Below are 21,535 nucleotides of genomic sequence, written 5' to 3'. Positions count from 1 at the left end.
TATAAACACACTCTACTGGAGACCGGGCCGCCGACTTTCCCACGCGATACATGACAAACCGTTTTAGCTGGACACACGGCTCCCTTCCTCTCACAAGATGGCCTCGGAGAATTTGGAAATGAACGGGGATGCTGATCCAAACGGAGAGGCTGAGGTAAGAGGACGGAGGCGCTGCTTGTTCTGTATCGTTTTTTTAAACCTTCGCGAGTAACCGAGGCTGATCCCCAGCAGGATGGGTTCCCTCATCGGAGCAGCTCCAGAGGTTTCACAGGGAAATGCGTTCGCCTTTATTCTCCCCACCCACCCACCATCCATTCAGACTCCTCCAGGTTGCGTGCGAGCCACCGCAACAATACAACATGAAGCCAAAGGGACCGGTTAGCTGCAGCAGCGGAGCGTCGGGATTACAGCTCCAATAATCCAGGCTCATTTCAACACGAGCCCACTCATTGACAAAGTGTGTGTGTTTGTGAGTTTGCTCCGTGAGAAAGGCTCAGTTTACACATAATGACAGGGGGGGGGGTACGATCATTGTGCCGGCGTGTGACCCACATCCGAGACACGCTGTGACCACCGTGAGTTTCAACTGTGCCATGTTAACTTGTTCACACCCAAAAAAAGGAGATCAGACATAACTAAAACAATCGTAATTCGTAATATCGAACAATAGTAAACAATTGAAGATCTCACGACATCAGGGTTAACGGAACTATAACGTTCTAAAATAATTATGCAAATGCTTTAATGCTTAACAAGTTTTCTCGTCATAATAATAACTGTTAATCAAGTTGATTTCAAGTTGATTAGTGTGAATATATATATATATATGTGCTTAACATGCTGTATATATATTTGTACAGCACAAATGTTAATGAATAAAAAAGTAAACATACAGAATGAGGTATACAGAAGGTATGTAGTAATGGTATGGTAAAAATGTTTAGTTAAAGACAATAATAATATAAAGTCAAATTTATTTTGAAAATAAAAATGACATCATTTCCCAGTGGACTTGAGAAAGCCCCTCTTATTGAGCTGTAAATGGAAAGAAGAGGATTACAAAAGCTGAAGAAGAAGCTGCTGCTGTTCATGAATTGAGAGAGGACAACAGAAAGTGACTCTCTCTCATCTGCTGGTCGACCACAGGAGCACGACCTGTTTCCTCTGTGGCCTGGCAGATCTTGAGGAATGCGGTGTTGAACCTCAGTGTGTGATGTTTCCAACCTGTGCACAAGGGTGACATTGTTGGACTTCTTAACTCCACTGCACCCAGACGAAACACTGAACCCCGCACTTAGCTCATAATAGACAGAAACTAGGGGCCAGCATTGACCCCGGGCTCTAAAGTGTTATTTCTGTAGTGTTTAACTGAACTTTTTACCACTTTCTTTGTCGTTCAACCAAAGGGATAGAAAACTCTTTGACATCAGTCAGTTCATCTGAGTGAAGGTGGAACATGAAATTCTGCGCATTTGTTGAATTTGGTATGATAATGTAGTAACATCAGGGATTGAATGAGTTTCATTATTGCGATAGGCGTGTCCTGCAGATGCATCACGTACTTTGTTTTTGTAGTTTGTGTTTTCACTTCACTTTTCCACAGTATGTGGGTGGATGCCAGTTCAGCCTCCTTGTGTGTTACCGAGTAAGACAGAACCTGATGGAACTCAATGGCATGTTTGAATTAAGCCACTTCAGATACTTTCACTTCCATTATCATCTGCTAGAGAAAAAGATTCCATGATTGCATAGTTTGGAGTTATTTAGGGCCCGAGCACCGAAATCGGTGGGAGGCCCTATTGAATTCTTAAGGATTTTTATTTTAACACTAAGTTCTGTTTAACACTAAGTTTTGTTAACATTAAGTTGTGTCTTAATCATATATATATATATAAGGAGCAAATCAAACTGCAGCATGAATTTCTTGAGTAGGCGACATCATACTTTCCAGTCCCTTTTTTCCAGGAAATCCAATATGTTGACAGCAGTGAAGTACCAGCCATTCATTTTCTCCACAGTTACGTTCCTAAGCACCATGTTTATCTAAGTTTCAGGACATAATAACAGACTAAAAGTTTAGTTTCCTCCCCACCGGACACGTATTGTGTTAGAGGAGGGCTGTTGAGTTTTTGAATAAAATATTTAACAACTTGAGGACAATTTACAAAATCTTTCGTTATCCGTATCTGACATAAAATAATTTTGGATATAAATCTGAAATCCTCCTCTGACCGCCCTGAAAATGAAGTATTAAACCCTCGGTTAGATAATATTCCGTCTCCCTCTGTCATACTGACGTCAGGGCTTGTGTGTGTGTCCAGGTGCCGCTGCGAGGCCGACTGAGGAGGGACCAGGGACCCCTGAACATGAACCACTATGCCAATAAGAAGAGTGCGGCAGAGAGCATGCTGGACGTGGCTCTGCTCATGGCTAACGCCTCCCAGCTGAAGGCGGTGATGGAGCAAGGATCAGACTTCACCTTCTATGTGCCCCTCATTACTCTCATCAGCATCTCGCTCATCCTACAAATCTTAGTGGGCGTTATGCTCATCTTCATAGGTAAATTTGTATTTATGCAAACTCCTACTCGTTCACACATGAGTTGCACAGAGAGTCGAGCCAAGTCAAGCTACAACACCACCACCACTGCCTGGCTAACTCCTTTTCTTATCCTAACAGAAATGTTTTTGTGAAATGAACCTGAGTTGAGAGAACCACAGCAGGAAGACACGCCTGTTAAATCCCCTCGGCTGTCAGCAGTTTCCTATTTAATAAATCTCTATATTCACTATTGTTAAAAATATTATTTCACAGGAAATTGCCACTTGGTAACCATGGACTCTTGGTTCAAATTCATGTCACTTATGTGTACCTACAGAGGGACTTCTGTGTCTGCACTCATCTATTTGAACACCATCATACTGGCTTGGGCTCCCTCTCAGCCACTGCATTCTTTCTAGAAATGAAGTTCAACATGGTCATCCATCCACACAAAGAAACCTCAGTTCTCAGTTGTGCTTCCCGGCATATGTATTGTATTGTAATTGTTATTATTCCATCAGTTCTTCAGCTTTTGGAATCCACTTCTTTCCCCGTTAACATCGCAACGTGCCCAATATCAGGGATACTTCCTGATTCCCTCACATTTTGTTAGAAGCAGTTTTCAGACATGAACTCTACAACAACACAGAAATCTTTGGAGAGTTCAGGTGAGGTGTGGCGCAGGAGGCAGAGGGAGGACATGGCGTATATGTGCTTTTGTTCACATCACCACCGGCGATGCTGTGCCTGAATCGTGTTGTGTTTCCAAGTTGACACATTCGCCGGTGTCTCCTATTCATACAACTCTGTTTCATCTTGTGATATTTGTAGTCTTGGTGTTTTTTCAGTTTTGCATTGGCACTCAGATTTCCAGAGCTCCAGCTTCAGCCCCTGATATCTCTCCTCTCGGATTTCTCATCTGCTCTTGCTTGTTTTTTTTGTTTGACAAGTTTGTCAAATTTCCCCAACCAATAGAATAAGTTGTTGCCTAATGTTGACAAATGAAATCCCTCCACCTTTGGAGTGAAATGAAGAAAGGATAGGGAGAAGAAAACACCCAAAACCCTGATAGAAGTACAGACTTCTTCTCTGACAAACAGGTTCCTTTCTCAGACCAGTGAAGCATGTACTATCTTAATGGAGCAAGCTAACCATTTACCTGAGGCCACTACTGTCACATTCTGTTAATTTATGATAGTCCTCAGTAATGATTCTTGACTGCCAATGTGAAACTTGCTGCTGCCCCCTTGTGGGGAAAGGAGGTCACTTCCACTGTCTAATCCACTCTGTCATGTTATTTCTCTTCCAACCAGTGAAGTGGAACCTGAACGACCCGAGCATGCACTACAAGCTGAACATCATGGAGAACATGGCCACGGCCTTCGTCTTCATCATAGTTGTCGTCAACGTCTTCGTCACTGCGTTCGGTGTCCAGCGGCCCAACGCCAGTTAATCATACTTGACTCTCAATGCCTTCAGGTCAACTTAGTATGAATGGAGCTCAGTATTATCCGTGCAAATGGACACGATATTTACTCACCAAGATAAATGACATGCAGGTGCATTCTGCAACTCTGTCTCCCGGGTTTGAAGAGATCAAACATACCACAAAGATCACGTGACATTCGTTTGTGTGTGTGTGTGTGTGTGTGTGTGTGTGTGTGTGTGTGTGTGTGTGTCTGTGTCTGTGTGTTTGTTTGTTTGTTTGTTTGTGTGTGTGTGTGTTGATGGAGTTCCCTTTGTCCCTAACCACTTCCACAGACATTTGTGTGCTTTTTATTTCAAGTGGTTATTCTCCCCTTCATTACCTCATATGCTCAGGTTACTGATGCAAATAAACAATTGCCTTTAATTATGAAACAAAAATATCAGGAGCAAAGATACTGTGTGTGAGTCACAACCACTGTGAATGCTTCCAGGACCAAAACAAATCTAGAGTTGTTTGGAAGTTTAGAAATTGTTGTCAGGAGCCTTATCGATGTGTTTTGTTTAGATTTTAAATTTGTTGTCACCAAAGCATAATCCAAATGAAAGGGAGTGCGACAGGAGCCATCTTGGCTCGACCTCAGCTTGAGGCATTACCCTTCATAAAGGGAGCATCTAGACTGATTAAATGGACCTTACTTTTTTTTTCTATGCAAACTTTTGTGCGTTAAGTTTAAACAGATTTTCAAGTTAATGACTGAATATTTGTTGGTTTATGTATATATTGTACCAAAGTACACTTTTAAGTTTTATATTTTGTGTCATTATTTCAAGAAGGACAAAAGTTGTTTCTTAGCCTTTTCTAACTGACCTTGTATCACAATATGTACTATTTCCCATGAGCTTTCATAAATAAAATGATACAAACAAAAGCGTTCTTTGTATTATTACCAGGCATGTTTTTATTGTACAAAGACAAAAGTCACAAATCATACAAATGATGGCACTTCCAAATTTAAGGCATTTTTTACACAACAAAAACACACTGGATGTGACAAACAACTCTCAGGCACTGCTCGATGAGGACACACGCCAATATTACCTTTTATAATTATTTTTTAATGAGCTGCAAAAAAATTCTTGAAAGGTGTTTCTGATATTAAACTCCTGAAGATTTACCTGCGTCACATAGACGGAGGACGCGTTTTATCAAAGCACCAATGTGACAGTTACGGTTCCAACATGAAAACCTTTTCAGTCTTGATCGTTTCAATCAAATTGTTTACAAACGGCCTGAGAAATATCAACCAATGGTTATTTATCTACAATTAGGTGCTAATTTCTTTGCTTGCCCTTGGCTCTTTGTGTTTTAAATAGGCTTATCACAAACTAACTCACTTAAAAAAAGAAAAAGGCACAATAACAAAAAATATCCACAGCAGAGGATGCAATATATAATCAAGATTTAAATGTGCTTGTTTTAAACCCTCTCACACAGAGTTATTGAATTAAGGAAGATCGGTCAGAGGCCAAGCAGAAAAACCCCAGGGTTCCTGTTGGACTGACTCAGCGGAAACAGAGACAAGGGGAAATACTCAGGCTCGGTTTCCTGTTTCAAAAGGACGTGGTGCAGTTAAAATGAAACTTAGTGTGACTTCAGTTTAACATGTGGGTCCAGGTCAGAAGTGAAACAGTTAAAAAACTTGGTTGAAGATGCCACGAAGTAGGTGGCATTGCCTTAACCGTATATGTGTTGAAGACCACAAGGGCCTCTTCCATCCTTGTCAAGGGGAGTGCTAACCTTCTCTCCTTTCATACAACACACTGACACCATGGCGACACAACGGTATTTATAGAGGCGTGTCAGACAACGTATCTCACTCATGGTTCATAGTCTGGTTTTCTTTCATTCTGTCTACTACACCTCATTTGCCTTTGATATGACGATAGAATCGATATTTAAACTTAATTTTTTACAATAATTCGATATATTTATTGTTATTTACTTTTGCTTGTCGGGCTACCCACAATGCACTGCGGTGACAGAGCGGGATATCATTGGTCGGCGCGACCACCTGACTGCAAATGCTCAAAGGACTTCACGTGGAATCTATATCCACCTCCTGCTCGATTTTGTTTCTGTCCATTCATATTTTTTTATGAATAGATTCTAACGACGGGATGACGACAAGCTCTTATTGAACCAACGCAAGCCAAAGTAGGTTTGCTGCTGTAAGTTCCTCATCTGACCACAAGATGGCGGCCACGTTGCAAAAAAATACTTTCAACAAAGGTCTGGTCTCAGCCAAGAGACCAAAATGCACTGAGGATTATTTGTAGTGACAAAAAAGTCAAATGTTAATGTAGTTAAATGTCCTATAACAGCTAGGTATTAAACTAGTTTCATGCCTTATTATTTCACCGATACAATCAATAATTTATTGTGAAATAATTTGCTTCAAACCTCACTTGAAGTGGTGGTGCATTTGTTCTGATAACTAAACAGACAGACACGAGGGGAAAGAGGAGAAAAGTGACAACTGTAACACAACAATCTATACATTTGTGCGTAAAACTAAATAAAATAAAATAAAGTGTACTGGGCTTTGGTGAAAGTTAATTCATTAGATCAGAACTGCTGAAGCACCTGGAGTGAAGGAGTCACCTCTTAAATCATGCGGGTTTTTTCTGTGTACCAAATAAGAACCTCCTGAGCATTTTTTTTCAAACCCAGCGCCGCCATCCCCAGGGCCCGACTGCCTCCCGACACTTTCGCTTCTATGGGAAATAAACAACAACTTTTTTCAACTTGTTTAAAATTTAGAGCACGGCGTGCAATTCAATTTTCAACAACATGCATCAACTTATTTGATCCAAACATGTACAAAAATACTGGCAATATCAGATCATTCAAATTGGAATTGAAAAGCAACTCACCACTGTAATAATACAGTAAAGCCATTCCCATGGCAACACTGAAACAGCCCAGAAAGAAGAGGGGACCTGTAAAGACATGAACAGCAAACGATGGGAATGCTATTTTTTATCTGCTGTAATCACATAGTTTCTTTTTTTAAATGACTATTGAAGGGGAACACTAAACCATCCAAAGATTTAATTCTTGTAAAAATATATTATTGTTATTTTACCTCTGTTGTTCATGTCATATCTCTGTTGGTAGACTCTTGAATTTGCAAATGGATCCAAAGAATCTGGAGGCAGAACAGATTGATAATGAAGTAATGATACGTGCATCAAGTGAGATCGCACATGATATTAACATGATGTTTTTAGGGCCTGACCTCTCAGTCGGAGCCTCGTGGGCAAGCTGTAGTACAACTCCTCCACATGCAGGTGGAGGGCTCGGTAAAACTCCCTGCAGGCCTCCTCGCCTTTCCCCTGAAGGTCTGTCAGGAGCTCACCCAGCCTGACACTGGTGGGCACGTCCAAGTTCCGGAACTGGATCAAAATAACAGTGAATATTATCAGAGGCTGTTTTTGATCCAACATACTCGGCTGCACAGGAGCTTGTACCTGGACCTCTGGGTGAAGTCAGAGCAAACATCTCTATTGGAAATCGATCGACTTTAGTCTTTTTGGAAAATATTTGATTTTTTATTTGAAGCCTTTTCATTGTATAAGTGAATAATGTGTTTTTCTTTCCATTAAATGTATCTCAAAGCTTCTGTTACCTCCACCAAGGAGGTTATGTTCTCATCTACTTTATATGTTTGTTAGCAGGATTTCACAAAAACTACTCAACTGATTTCTAAGGATCTCATGGAGGGTTGAGACATGGCCCCCAAAACAGTGCAAGATGGAGAAGTTTTCAACATTTTCGTCGATCTCTCAGAGAATAATTCATGAATCTTGATGAAACAAATCGTGCATGTGTAGGGGACTGATATTTGTGAGTGAGGGGAATTTGGTGCAAATTAAAGTAATTTAATTGTGTTTTCATAAGGAGACTTTTGGGCCTTGGTGGAGGTTTGTGTTCTACTGAGAGTCGAGATACCTCTGGAATGGATGCTGCAAACACCTGTAAGTATGATTAATTACTGATTGAACTGCAACATATATACAATTGAACTATTGCATGCTGCTTGCAAGTTATTACTACAGTAATAGTAATTGTACTGTATATATTATGATAACACTCTACACACTACATTATTTATTATTTATTTCCATGTCCATTGCATGTTTACTTATTACTTTCACTGATTTCTATTTTTCTTTTGCAAATGTTGTGGCACCAATACTTACATAGACAAAATAGGGTACTTTTACTACAAACAAACAAAGGACATGTCACAGTCTCTGCAGTAGTGGAGGTCACATCTCCCACTGCAGTGTAACCTCAGGGTTCTCGTGCCCCTCGGCTGCTGGGGGACGGACTCACCCTGGTGGCCTCCTTGTCCGAGAGGATCTGGGGGTAGATCCTGTTGAGCTGCAGGATGAGCTTGTCCACCCGCTCGGTGTCCAGCCTGCGGTCCGATCTGAGGAAGGATCTGTCCTCCAGCAGCTGCTCGTGAAAACTGTCTGTGCACAGGCACCACCGGGGGGATCATACAAACAGCCATTTAACAGGAGTCCTATATATTAATACAGACATCACAACGTGGAGGTGGACTCGGGCTGTGTCGACCGAGCCCTTCGTGATCGCTGAACTCGTTATTGACAGTAAACTGGAGGAGAATCCTCCTGCGGCCAAACGCACAGTTTAGGAAACTTGTCCCAAAGCTCAACAGGACTTGTAACGAGAACGCGGCGAACATTCCTGCTCGTCGGTGCCACAGACACTGACTGCAGCCGGGTGGAGGAACTTAAAGTGAAGCAAAAGACTGAATACGAGGTTTAACACGGGCAGCCTTCTTCTCAAAGACGTTGAAATAAAGAGACGAACCAACCTCCCATTGTAGAGTCCCTTCTGTCCTTTGTTTGGACACGCCCTCTGACGTCACCGCGCTGCCGGGTACGTCAACAGCTTCAGGAAAAAAAACTTTCACCGGAAACATGATTTCACACTCAAACGAGGCGATCACTTCAAATTATGTTTCATTTTGATATTGTTGGTCCTCTCGGCCAAGTTTTATACAGATATATTAAGATTTCATATTAAAGAATATATCTAAATCTTATTTGAATTACAGTTTTCTTCTATTTAATTTGGCAGATTTAACATTTTCACATTCATTTCTACCCAATAAAATATCTTCTAATAGAAATTGATCTTTGCATGTAGACCTGTAGAAAAACAATGTTATCACTTATTATTAGGGCCCGAGCACTAACAGGCACTGACAGACAGCGAGGCCCTTTTGAAATTGTAAGGATTATTATTCAGGCAAATTAATTGGCTTTTTGAGGGCTTTAATGTGCTCAAATTCTTACCAAAATTTGCGTATTCTGGAGGAAATTTGAATTTTTTATTTACCTGGTGCGCAGAACTGAACCTGCGCAGGATTCATTTAATTGAATGAATTGAATTGAATTGAATCTTTTCTTTGGGATCTGCACCACATTATACACACTCACATAAATATAAGTCCGAAAACTCTGCCTCCTTTTTAACTTATCCACTGATAAACTTGAATGGGTTCTTTCAGACCCAGTTGCATGTTGTTACTGTTAGATTGTAAATTTATATTAAGTCAATGTATATTACATTAAATATTTTAATACAACACTCTGTAAAATGACACATTGTATTTTGCCATATGAAAATAGTTTTAATGTTTTTCTTAAACAATGATATTATTACACTATGTAATTTGTAAAGTTCGCATTCGAAATAACTTTTTGTTTTGCCCTTGAATATATGCAGGTTTAAGAAAAAAGATCAATAAAATTAAATGATTTTTTTAAAGATTCATAATATATAGTCTAGAACGGCACTTTTTTTTCATGAAGATGGATTCTCTTAGAAATCGACTAGATTGTTGAAAAAGCACAATGATGTAGAAAGTATAAAAAAATTTAATGAGCATTTCGTTTTCGTTACAATATCAAATCCTTCCATCAAGTATCACGGTAGTTTTTCCCTTATCCTGCTGACTAGCTCAACAAATCTGATGAAACATAACTTTCATAGTGGAGGAAAATATAGTCAAAGTGTACTCACTATGGACAAGTAAACAATCATCAGTTAGTGTGTGTCACATGTGTATATATTTGAAGTTGTTATTGGTACAATTAAAGACTAAAGCTTTATTGTGAAAATAACTATGGACTAGTACTTAAGTTTTGTTTAACTGAAAAAGAACAGAGACGTCAGTTTTGAAGGTCAGATTTATTTCTTCACCAGTCGAAACTGGAGGCAGAGAAAGTCGACAGCAGTCATGAACTTTGTGAGCTTTTATCCACAGATTTAGTCTTGAAACTCTGACCAGCAACTTCCACTCAAACTCCCTTATGAAACAAAAAGGATGATGACAACCTGTAGTCTGTGTAGAGTCAAATAAATACAATTGCAGTTATATTAAAACATAAAAATCAATTAGGACGAAATTTGTGAGCAACAACGTGTAAAATATATATATATATATATATATATTGTTTGCAATGCAAATTGCACTTGTACAATATGGCACTGCAGGCGTATTTGTTTGGAGACAATGGATTCTTTTTAAATGGTTTACAATAATTGTATTAAAACAATAACGTTAAAGACTCTCCTTCATGAATAAGTTTATGAATACTATTAACATCTGACCTTAACTTAGAAATCTTTAAATAAGCTTTTCATAATTACTCTTCCTCAGTCCTAACAAGCATTCTGGAAAAAAGTAACAGCTCTTCCATGTTTACCGAGGCGAACCAGTTATACAAAATTAAGTTCAGACCCTGAATTTGAAGCTCCACATCTGCAGGATCATATAGATAACAATTTATGGTTATTACACATCTTCCCAATTTCTTTGGGTTGCCAGAAAGGCACCCAGGATTTTAAGGCCAAAAGGAAAGAAACTAAGGCAGAAAAACTCATTTGTCTTCAAATACTCTGTAAAAAAAAAAGTCTGATTAAAAAAAGAAAAGTACCACAGATTCACTGGTTTTATAGATATGAAACTAATATGGATAAAAAAATATTCTGATTCGCTTGAAATGTTATCAGGAACCAGGCAGATAAAAACGTGCACATACAGTAAAACATTGTATAATACTTATAAAATAATTAGTAGGACTTTAGAAAGAAAGAGGAATCGCGTAAGAGCAAGTCAAACAAAAAGTGCTCAGTCAGGGAAACACAGGTAAAAGGTAATCAGCTAAACACCCATGTGGATTTTCCTCAGCTTCAGTCATTATAGTGGTGCATATTGTTTGAAGACAGTAACTGCAGTGGGCGGCGGACGCGATGTGTCACACTGTGAGCAGTCACAATGTTGGACAATGTTTTGTTTTGGCACTCAAAAACAAAGAACTTGGCAAATACTGTTGGATAGGTTGCATTTTTAGCACTGACATGATTCGGACCATGACTAGAGAGTGAAGAACACTGCAGCCAAGACGTTCACAGACGGACATCCTTATGGTCACTTGGCTTGATAGATTTACTGCAAATGGAAAAGTAGAAGAGAAGAAAAAAATCACTTGAGAGTAATGGTCGATTGAGTCAATTTTCAATTTCCAGAGCATTGGTAAGATGAGTTAGATAAAGTTAGTGCACAGGAAAGATGATGAGAGATGTGTCATGCATGCATTTGTAAATCAGACACAACTCGTGAGATCAAATGGAAATTAAAACTAACTTTTTAAGGCATGTTGGGGACAAGTGTGTGTGTTTGTACTAATATATTGGCTGGTATATAAATATTGAAAAATTATTTCTTACATGTCATTATCAAACCCTTAGGACAAAGAAATGTAGTTGAGGATTGATTTTTGTTTCCATAGTTTAACCATACACTTTATATTAAATAACATAAATAAAAAGACAGCACAAATACATCCAAATAAATAAAGAACTTTGATTAAGAAAATACAAATCTTTAATGTTAACATGAATGCATATCTTGAAATGTCTGCGCATATTACAAACATAAATGCCTATGTCGACATGTCAGTGAAAGGATTGTATTGGCAGATTTTTTATCATGATCTAGTAGCATTAGTTGTGTGTCCTATAGAGTGTTAAGAGGTATAATGGCTCCAGGAGTGTTTGCAATGAAAGAGTACGAGTGTGTTTGCCAAGGCTGAGAGAAATGCAAATCTAGGATATACAATGCAGATTTGTTCAAATGCAGAGCAGGCAGAGGATACCCAGGTGCTGCGTTATTCCTCTGACTTACATGTAGGCTGGAAGACGCTCCCTTGAGCTTCAACTTGCTCTTGCTTCCCACAGCTGTGGCACTCTTACGCCGTGCCTGCTCGTGGTCAAACTCCAGGTCCTCCAGGCGCTGAGTTAAGGCCAGTTTCTGCTGGATGGCCATTCGTAACAGAGAATTCAGGGTCTTCTTCTCATCCTCTGCAGCAACCAGCTGCCGTTGCATGTCATCCAGCTGGATCACATACTCGTCGCACCTGAGAGAGAGAGAGAGAGAGGGAAAAGACGAGAAGAGAGAGTGAGGGAGGGAAAGGAAGAAATAGGAGATATGCATCATTTCCAGCAGGTGGAGCAGTTTTCCTCAGTGTGCTGCCGTTGTCACATGTTTTCTCCATCCCCCAGACAGCATTTTCCAGATGGGAGAAAGAGGTCTGGCTAGCTGACTCACAGAAGTATTACATCAGACTTTTCCCACAATGCATTGTGTCTTTTTCAGACAGACGGACACTAACAGAAAGAAGTTATGCAGGAAAGTTTTGAATTATTCTTTAAAATAACTAGGAAAAGATGCTGAAAGAGGTAGTATTAGTGTTATTGGTACTTTTGTAATGTTTCCTGTATCAGAGAACATAGTGCATGTATTATAGGTTGTGCACTTTCACATGAAGATTACCAGGATATCTGTTTATTTTTAAAGTTTGAATTCAATGACTTTTAAGACCTCTTTAAGACCCTTAAAAAATAAATAATAAAAATACAAATAAAATATACCATACTGCTGCAAAGAACACTGAAGTATGGTAGTGGGCCCGGAAAGCTTTGCTTGCGTTGTCATAGTCACTGTATTAGCTTAACTATCAGTAGAAGCCGAGAATGACTCTGTAGGCATCATGCTTTTTCAAGAGACAGCACACCGCTTGTGCTCAGGTGCAAATCCAGTATTTTGCAGTTCACCTTCCCAAGTTTCATGTTTTTACCTCTCGCCTCATAGGATTCACTGGTTCCATTAATCCCTGCATTTGTCATCTTCCAACAACTACTACAATTAAATGTAGCGTTACTCAAGTCTGCTCCACAGACATTAGTCAACGTGACTAGTCAAGCTCTTGTTTCAAAGCAGGAGAAAGTAGAACTATTGCCACCACCGACGCAGAGTTGGTACTTTAAGTCAGCCTACAAACAAATACGTTGAATAAGTTATGATGTGGGATGTGAAATAAATCATAAATGAGCAAGATATAGGCACGCTCATTCCCTCTGCCCCAGATAAAGAGCCTCCCCTCAGTTCCATGTATATTTTAAGACATATTTAGACCTTGAAAATCTAAAAGCAAATTTAAGAGGTTTAAGACTTAAAGGCTTAAAGAATCTTCGGGGACCCTGGTTCCCTTTTTCTTTTTCAAGAATTGATTGTAAATTAGTGATTGTGTTCAGTCCTACCTTGTAGCAAACATGGCTCTCAGAGAGGAGAATGTAGCAGCATCCTCTTTCAGAGCCTTGAGTTCGTTGCGCAGCTTCGTCATCGTGTCAGTCACCATGATCTTCTCACTGTCGTACTTGCTCTTCAGATTGGCCAGAGCAACCTCGGCCGTCTAAAGAGAATAGGATATGATATAATTACTCACACATTTTCATGAAGTCTAAACTCAGTGGTTATTTTTAACTAAATCCAATGATCCCCATTTTCTTGTATGTGAAAGCTTGAGAAACAACGAACATCCTTCCTCTGAGAAAACAAACACAGCGTGGTCTCCTTACATGTTTGTTGGCCTTCAGCACGGCTCTGAGCGTGGCTATCTGTTCCCTTTTGGTGCTGAGCAGGGACTTCAGCTTGAGGATCTCTCCCATGCAAGCCTCTTTGTCTTTGTCCCCCACCGTGCTCAACTCCAGATTTGCGAGTCTCTGGCGCGACAGCTCAGTGGTGCGGTCCACTGCCTGCTGCAAGTGGAGGATCTGGTCGCCGATGATGGCTACAAGGTTGTAGATGTTCATGGGTTCTGGGCGATTCTCTGGGGCCGGAGATGTAGTAGCTGCGGTGCTGCTGGAGTCGGTCTTTCCGAACTCAGTCTCGGTGATCAGCCCCTTGCTGATAAGAACGAAAGACTGGTGCTCTTTCCCTTCGTTCCCTCGTCTCACCATGACCTTGCCTTCCTTGTAGTAGTCGAGCATGACACGGTTAGGGGTCTCATTGTTGCACATACACACGTGGTTGTAGAGATTGGCAAGCTCCTCACTAAAGGCTATTAGCTCATCCTGGGCCACATTCAGGCCGCCTTGTGATTCTCCAGCAGCCTTGCTGACCAAATTAAGCTCCTTCTCCAGACGAGTCACCTCTGCTTTATCTACTTGACTGATCTTCTCAAGGGATGCTAAACTCGACCTCAAGTCATGGACGTCACTCTCCAACTGCGTTCGCTCGTCTTCATACTGAGTACGACACTCCTCGTATTTTGCTCTGAGCGTTTTCAGTTCCTGCCTCAGCTCCCCAGCTTCAGACACAGCCACAGTGTATTTGCACTGCAGGATCTCAGGCCCGTTGATGTCCAGCTCGTAGTAGTCTCCGTCGTCGTGGCTGTCCCGGTCTTTTTCACTGTCGAGGGCAGACTGGCGCTCCTTACTGGCCTGGAGCTTCCTCATGGCGGTGAGGTTCTCTGTCAGTTTGTTGACAGTTTCCTTTTGCTCAGACACAGTCCCATAGGCCCGTTCCAGCTGCTTCTGGTTCTCCTGCAGAGAATTTATCAAGGCCATTTTCTCCCGCTCCACCTGGTATTGAAAAATGTAAAGATTAGTTGGCCAAATTTACAGCACTGAATAAAATCAAATTTTCTGAACCTCATGTATTCTATTTAGACTCATTAAACAGTGAGTAAACAAGACGCGTTGGGCCTTTCATTAATTTTCCTTGACCACAAACAGATGACTGGTTCTCTGGGCACAGAAAATTAAATAATATTGCCATTAATGCCTTTAAATAGATCATCTGACGAACTGCAACAGTTTCTTGTTGTACAGATAACTCACAATATGTCTTTGATTATAATATGTCATAATGATACTTTACATTATATAATGATTTTATTATATGCAACCTAATGATGTTGTTTCATCACTATGAAAGAATTCGTACGTTATGTGCATCCCTGCAGATGTGTCTGTATGGACAGTGTGAGTAAGGCAAGATGAATTTAGAACTCAATCTCAAAGTCCATTGTTTTCAGCTCATTCTAGTTGAAACCACACATGCAGGCAACACACTGCACTCAGGAAGCGTTGGTTGATGGTAAAAGGGGATTTAGTGAACTTCATACCTGACTGAGCTGCTGTTTCAGTTTCTGGATCTCGGAGATGTTGAGCTCACTGAGCAGGTCGTCCACCAGGCCGGGAGCCGGCTTGAAGGGCTCTCCTTTCCTGTTCACAGCGGCTCTGTTGTCTTCGTCGCCCTCACCGGCCTTCATTAAGCCATTCTCGAAGCCTCTGATTAGATCATCGTTGTCGGGCTCGCTGATGGCCGAGGGATCATCGTGGAGTTTCAGGTTGTCGTAGGAGATACTAAAAGAGCTGTTGTATACAGAGCCACCGATGGTCATCGAGTGGGAGAGCTGCTTGCGCAGGGAGGCCTTCTGCTCGCGTTCAGTTTTGATCGTCTCTAAGGCCTCTGTTAGCTGCCTCTCTGCAATTTCTCTAAGACGCATGGCTTCCTCCAGCTGGCTGTGCAGACACTGGGAGTCCTCCTCCAGACGCCGGAGCTCATGCTTTAGACCTTCGAATTCCACCTATACAGATGGTCACAAATACAAATACAATGACTATCGATAACTACTTAACTGTGTCACCCGATAGCTTTCCTAGTAGGTCAAAATATATAATAAATATGTTTTGTCACTTTCTTACATGATTGAAGAGCAAGACCACGGGTAGATGAGTAACAAAGTGAGTATTGTGTTTGTGTTATTGGACTCACCTGGTTCTGTCTAAGCACAGATACTTGTTTCTGAAGAGAGATGTTCTCCTCTTCCAGCTCGCTGTAGTCCTGCAGCAGACGAGCCTCTCGCACCTTGTACTCTCTGATGTCATCACGTTGCTGACCGCGCTGTAGCTCTACCAGCTCTGAACTCTGCAGGCAGGAAGAGATAGATAATGTCAGGTTAGTGTGAACTTTTAATTAATGTGGATGCTCACTCACTGCTTTCTTGCGACAGGGGTAATTGAGAGTGAAATGAAGATTAGCATGTTTCACATACCACAGGGGCAAGACCTTGGCAGGGAATGTAATGACAGACGGAGGACATGGTCCAATTACCAATGTATTCTATAGAGAGCCGTGGCGGAGGACATCCTTTGTATCACTCGCAGTCGACCATTACATCATCTTTCCTGCTGGGCTCGAACTTGCTAGCAGTTGCCCCCCCTCCCCCATTACAATCACCAACTCTCTCACAACTCCCTAGGACAACTACCGGTGAAATCCCAGTGGACTTCACAACCTCAACTTTGAGAACTTTTTTTATTAAAACTGATTCAAAAGCGAAATATTATTTTTACAGTTTTTAAACACAAAAGGTACAGAGATCTCAGTTTATTAGCAGACCACAACTACTCATGTTATCATATAAAATGAACATGAATGCACATTTTTGCAAAAGATTCAAAAAAGGATAAAAAAATAATAATGACGGGGTCTTAAAACAAAACAAAAAATGTATGTATATTCAACAATGGAAGAACATTCATATCCTCCTTCTCTATCTTAATATGAATGTGTTTGGTTTTACCTCTTTCATCTCCAGGACAATGGAGGACAGACGATCGTTCTCAGCTTGTGCACTGGTCAGGGAGGCTTTGGCCTGTCGGAGTTCAGTTTGCAACTCCAGGACTTTCTGCTGGTAGACAGCCTCCTTACTGGCAGACTCCAGAATCAGAGTCTCTTCCCTGCTTTCTCCATCTGCTGCCACCTTCCTTTGGATCGAGTAAGCTTGTCCAAAGGCCTGCAGGACAGAAGGAGAGAATGGACATCAGAACACACTCATTTGTTCAAAGATTCTAAAGATAAACTAAAATTCTCACATGACAAAATAAACCCATTGCACACAGATAGTTGATGAACAAAAATACCAGGAGTGTCGCTCCCCAGTTTATTTTGACTGGCATGGCTTGTGTCACAGTCCACCATGTGTTCACAGGAGCGGTGTCACCCTCCTGTGACATTTTGCTGCTTCATGAGGTTCATATTAAATACCAACAGAGCGTGGAAAGAGATTATTGCAGCCACTACTTGCACATGAACTTCATTTATGTGAATTTATCATGCTCTTGTGACAAGTTGGCGCAAACAGAACTCAACTGCCTTACAATCCACATTCAGGGGAGGAAAAACCCCTTTTCTTGATCATTCTGAACTAAAATCCGAGGTCAAATAAACCAAACCTAACTTTCATAGACCATCTGTATTAACCTAAAGCCTTTACCTTAACTCACAGTTAGATGTGTGGATGTTGTTTGTAATGGTACAAAGCCTGGGAGAGAGCACTCCCTGACACATGAACAAAACCAAAACCCTTATGGACACCCAACAATAACACCATGGTCATGTCAATCAAGCATAATAAAAAATTGTATGCAAGTCAAAATACATGAGGAGCACTTTCTTTAACGTTGCGAGTCGAGAGGCTGTTTAAACATCATAGTTGATATCTCAGAGAATAACTCATGGATCATGGCATGTTTCTCTGGCATCCGTCTGTCTTGTAGGACAATGGTTTTGCCTCTTTATGCATGCATCTTTATTCTCAGGCCTGACTTTATAAGAGAGGTGGTCTTATTGCAACAGACCCTAAAAAAGGACACACCACTCATGAATGCAGTAATAGCTAGATAGCAAGCCAAGAGTCAAAGCTTAGGTTAACAGTATTAAGAGACGGCACAGGTAACCACAAGAACAGGTTAATAGGATGAAAAAGTTAGTGTCAGACTCCTACAAGCATCTGACTTAAAGGCTTAGATATACAACATCTACTGTCCCTGAGCCAAACGGCTGAAGTAATGTTCATTGTCCAACAAAGTCCTGAAAGCTTCCACCGAGCTGCAGCTCTACCTCCCACAGCCTCACCTTTTCTTCCTCAGCAGACTCAGTCAAACAAAGTGACAGATCGGTCAGAAAGTCGGCCTTGATGTGAGTTGGTGGAGCCTAAACACACAGTGCACTCATCATATCTGCCTCTGTTACATTTTCTACTGGAGAGAGAAGCAACAGGCACAATCGTGACAGCAAGAGAACAAATAAAACAGTGAGTCACTTTGTGAATGGACTGTGATTTGCGCGATGAATAACACAACGTGGAGGAACAATAAAAAATTCCCATCACTATGTAAACTATAAGTCATTCAAACATCTAATGTGGTAAGGACACAAGTTAGTTCCTCCAGGGTCTCAACAAATTAAATGTAAGTTTTTAAGACCACAATGAATGAAATTTAACAATGTACGACAGATATGAAGGAAGATCCGAGTCTCAGAAGTATTTACACAGCCCCTCAATTGAAGACAATGTGAAGTAGAGAATAACCCTTGAGACGCCAAGTTATCGCACAAACTGCAGGCATTAATAGTAAGTAAGTAAGTCTTTCCCACAGCCAAGCTTAGTGTTCCTACATCATTTACCAGTTCTGGTCAGTTACCAGTTCCATGTTGGTAAAGATTTCAAAGTAATACTCACACCAACAAAATCTAACGACCAAACGAAACAAGAGGACAAAATAAAGCAGTAGTCTTATCAGAGCTTGATGATCTTTGTATTGTTGAGAAATAACTAAAACACATGGAGACTAACTATGCATGCCATCAAAACAAAATGTTATGACATTTTATAGTCCAAATGATAAATAAGGAAATTAAACAGTAGATTCATTCATATTGAAATTGTAAATTGCAGTAATACTTTAATTGGACTGGTAGAGATGGGTAGTAGTAACACTTATCTGCGCATCTCCGGTTCCTTCTCTAAATCAGTTATCTGTTTACAAATGAATGTATTATAAACATTACATGATGATATATCACTATCTTTGTAAGCTGCAAAGATTATTTGCTGAGCTGAGTGACTGTTAAAAAAAAAACCATTACACTAAATTATTAAAAGTGACCGATGGAGACATACAGTCCGTAAGAAGTGGCGACCAAAGCTGCTGAATGTGGAAGTGTCTTAGGATGCAGTTCCTCTAAATGTTGGTGAATTGGCTGTAAGAAGACTAAACCGGAAGAGTGGGAAAAACCCAACTACTTCTTTTGAAATATACACAGTCACAATTTCCCACAAGGTAGGATGTCAGTGCCTATGTTGTTTCTTCTCATGTCTGTTGCTGTAGGATCATTGCTTTCCTATGTATGGTGTTGTATGTTGACGACACCACTGACTCATGTCTCAGCCTCTGCCAATCAGATGTGCTGGTTGCTGCTTTTCCTTATCTCACAACAGATTTGTCCAGGATCCTCATTATTCTCCAATTAGTGTGATATTTGTCTCAAATAACTGTCAAGGACAAATGCAAATGATACCTCCAGACTTTAGAAATAAAGGGTGCTGTCACAGACTGCCATGTGCATAATGGAGCCACCTCTGCCAAGGAGGTTATGTATTAACCCCTGCCTGACTGTTTGTTGGTTGGTTGTTTTGTTTGTAGAGATATACAATAACAAATGGAGCTTGGTGGAGGTCTGTGCACTAGTAGTTTGTTTAATTAAGAATTGGATATTGGTCTCATACAGACTAGGATACAGTAGCCGGATTGGGGATCAGTTACAATAGGGCTGGTCGATCCATTTAATATCAGTGTATACAATCAGTAGAAATCATGCGTACATATGGAAATATAATTTGTGTAATTTAGATAGTTTGACTCATTCCTACGTCATACTGGCAATCTAACAAGCACCTAAATGACAAAATTATAATAATACCAAAGGCTGAATTGCATTTAAAAGTCTGAAGCACATTTTCTGTTGCACTTTCAGATTCTTTTAGACCCATAAAGCAGCAGCAGCTTGGCCACACACACATGTGAAATACACAAGCTGCTGCAGATGTCTCATTTGAAGGCCTCACTCAGACTCACATACCGAGAGCAAGTGTGGGCAAGTGACCAAAACAGTAAAGACATGTCTAGTTTGTTTTTTTAAATCCGCTCGTGTGTTGGAATCATTGAGATGACTTACACATTTGGTCACCATGTGTTTGTCAGTAATCGCCTCATGGTTCATGTATTTAACTTTTCAGGAGAGTTTTACAAAGTTGGTTGTTGGGGGCAAAGACACCGAAGATATAGATTTGACTTATGGTGGTTGTGATCACACTGAGCATTATAAACACAACCCTGACCGCTGCTGGCACTTTACTTCCACGCTGCTGACAGATGACTCGATGTGTCAGTGATCACATACTGATATAATTAACACTGCAGCCACAGACACGTCCAAGTGTCCGGTTGCGTGGCTGTGACCTCGGGTTACCTCCTTCAGCTGGTCCCGCTCCTGCCGGACCGTCTCGTGTTCCGTCTCCAGCTCGTCGAACCTCTGCTTCAGCTGCTGCTTCTCCTCCAGCACCGCCAGCCCGTACTCTGCCGCCTGGATCTTCTCGCGGGTCGTCTCGCGGAGATCCCGGGTGGTCTCGCGGAGCTCCCGGGTGAGACGCTCCACCTCGGCCCCGAGCCACTGCGGTCCGGCCTCCGTCACCAGCACCCCTTCGGGATATTCCCTTTCCTCCATGGTCGTCGGCGGCTCGACGCGCAACTGTAACGGGACCCAGCCCAGCCCTGCCCTGGCTGGAGCAGGAGCCGCGGGGGGAAAAACCACAGAGGCCACAAATCACTGCCTCCTTTGTTGGTCCCGCATTGTTGGGACTTAAATGGCGCCTGGTTCCCTCTGGGTTCTCCCGCCGCAGCCTTCGACAGAGCTCAGCCCCGGGGAGACTTTAGTCATCCTCCGGGAGTTAGTTCAGCCTCCTTGAAGCTGACACCGGAGGAAACTTCTGCTGAGATCATCGACTGGAAAAAACACCGTCCCCACACACTGCATTCGAATCGGGGCTGGCAGAGAGGGAAGTGTAGTTTCCGGTGAGATGCCGGTACATCGAGGATAACGTACTCCAGCGAAAAATTGACGTCAAGTACCAGGATGCAGTGCGCGGGCTTGGAAGAGGAGCCTGTATTTTTGTGAAGGGATCACCACTGCCATCTACAGCTTTTACAGGGAAACTACAATCATACCCATGGAACTATATAAAGTAACCCTAACTAATATATGATATAATA

At 41.3% G+C, this 21,535-nt stretch overlaps 3 protein-coding genes and 1 non-coding gene across 4 annotated transcripts; 1 reads left to right on the top strand and 3 right to left on the bottom strand.

Moving 5' to 3' along the window:
• ninj1 (ninjurin 1) lies at positions 1-4,898 on the top strand. Its single transcript, XM_062402245.1, has 3 exons — positions 1-154; positions 2,322-2,559; positions 3,855-4,898. The coding sequence occupies exons 1-3, from the start codon at positions 98-100 to the stop codon at positions 3,992-3,994; spliced, it is 435 nt and encodes a 144-aa protein (XP_062258229.1). The 5' UTR covers positions 1-97; the 3' UTR covers positions 3,995-4,898.
• Positions 4,899-5,661: 763 nt separating this feature from the next.
• Positions 5,662-5,789, bottom strand: LOC133974911 (U6atac minor spliceosomal RNA). Its single transcript, XR_009924716.1, has one exon. It is a non-coding gene; the product is annotated as a U6atac minor spliceosomal RNA (small nuclear RNA).
• On the bottom strand, positions 5,665-8,917 carry card19 (caspase recruitment domain family, member 19). Its single transcript, XM_062402233.1, has 6 exons — positions 8,877-8,917; positions 8,369-8,508; positions 7,269-7,425; positions 7,116-7,178; positions 6,904-6,969; positions 5,665-6,744 (listed from the first exon to the last, which is right to left on the bottom strand). The coding sequence occupies exons 1-6, from the start codon at positions 8,881-8,883 to the stop codon at positions 6,635-6,637; spliced, it is 543 nt and encodes a 180-aa protein (XP_062258217.1). The 5' UTR covers positions 8,884-8,917; the 3' UTR covers positions 5,665-6,634.
• A 1,010-nt stretch (positions 8,918-9,927) lies between these two features.
• Positions 9,928-21,302, bottom strand: LOC133967023 (protein bicaudal D homolog 2-like). Its single transcript, XM_062402220.1, has 8 exons — positions 20,736-21,302; positions 17,005-17,217; positions 16,194-16,346; positions 15,541-16,005; positions 13,991-14,995; positions 13,673-13,824; positions 12,258-12,489; positions 9,928-11,522 (listed from the first exon to the last, which is right to left on the bottom strand). The coding sequence occupies exons 1-8, from the start codon at positions 20,988-20,990 to the stop codon at positions 11,520-11,522; spliced, it is 2,478 nt and encodes an 825-aa protein (XP_062258204.1). The 5' UTR covers positions 20,991-21,302; the 3' UTR covers positions 9,928-11,519.
• Between the last annotated feature and the right edge of the window lie 233 nt (positions 21,303-21,535).

Source organism: Platichthys flesus, chromosome 2 (assembly GCF_949316205.1).
Source record: "Platichthys flesus chromosome 2, fPlaFle2.1, whole genome shotgun sequence".
In the NCBI taxonomy this organism is placed as follows: domain Eukaryota; kingdom Metazoa; phylum Chordata; class Actinopteri; order Pleuronectiformes; family Pleuronectidae; genus Platichthys; species Platichthys flesus.
This window is presented reverse-complemented; position numbering and strand designations above follow the sequence as displayed.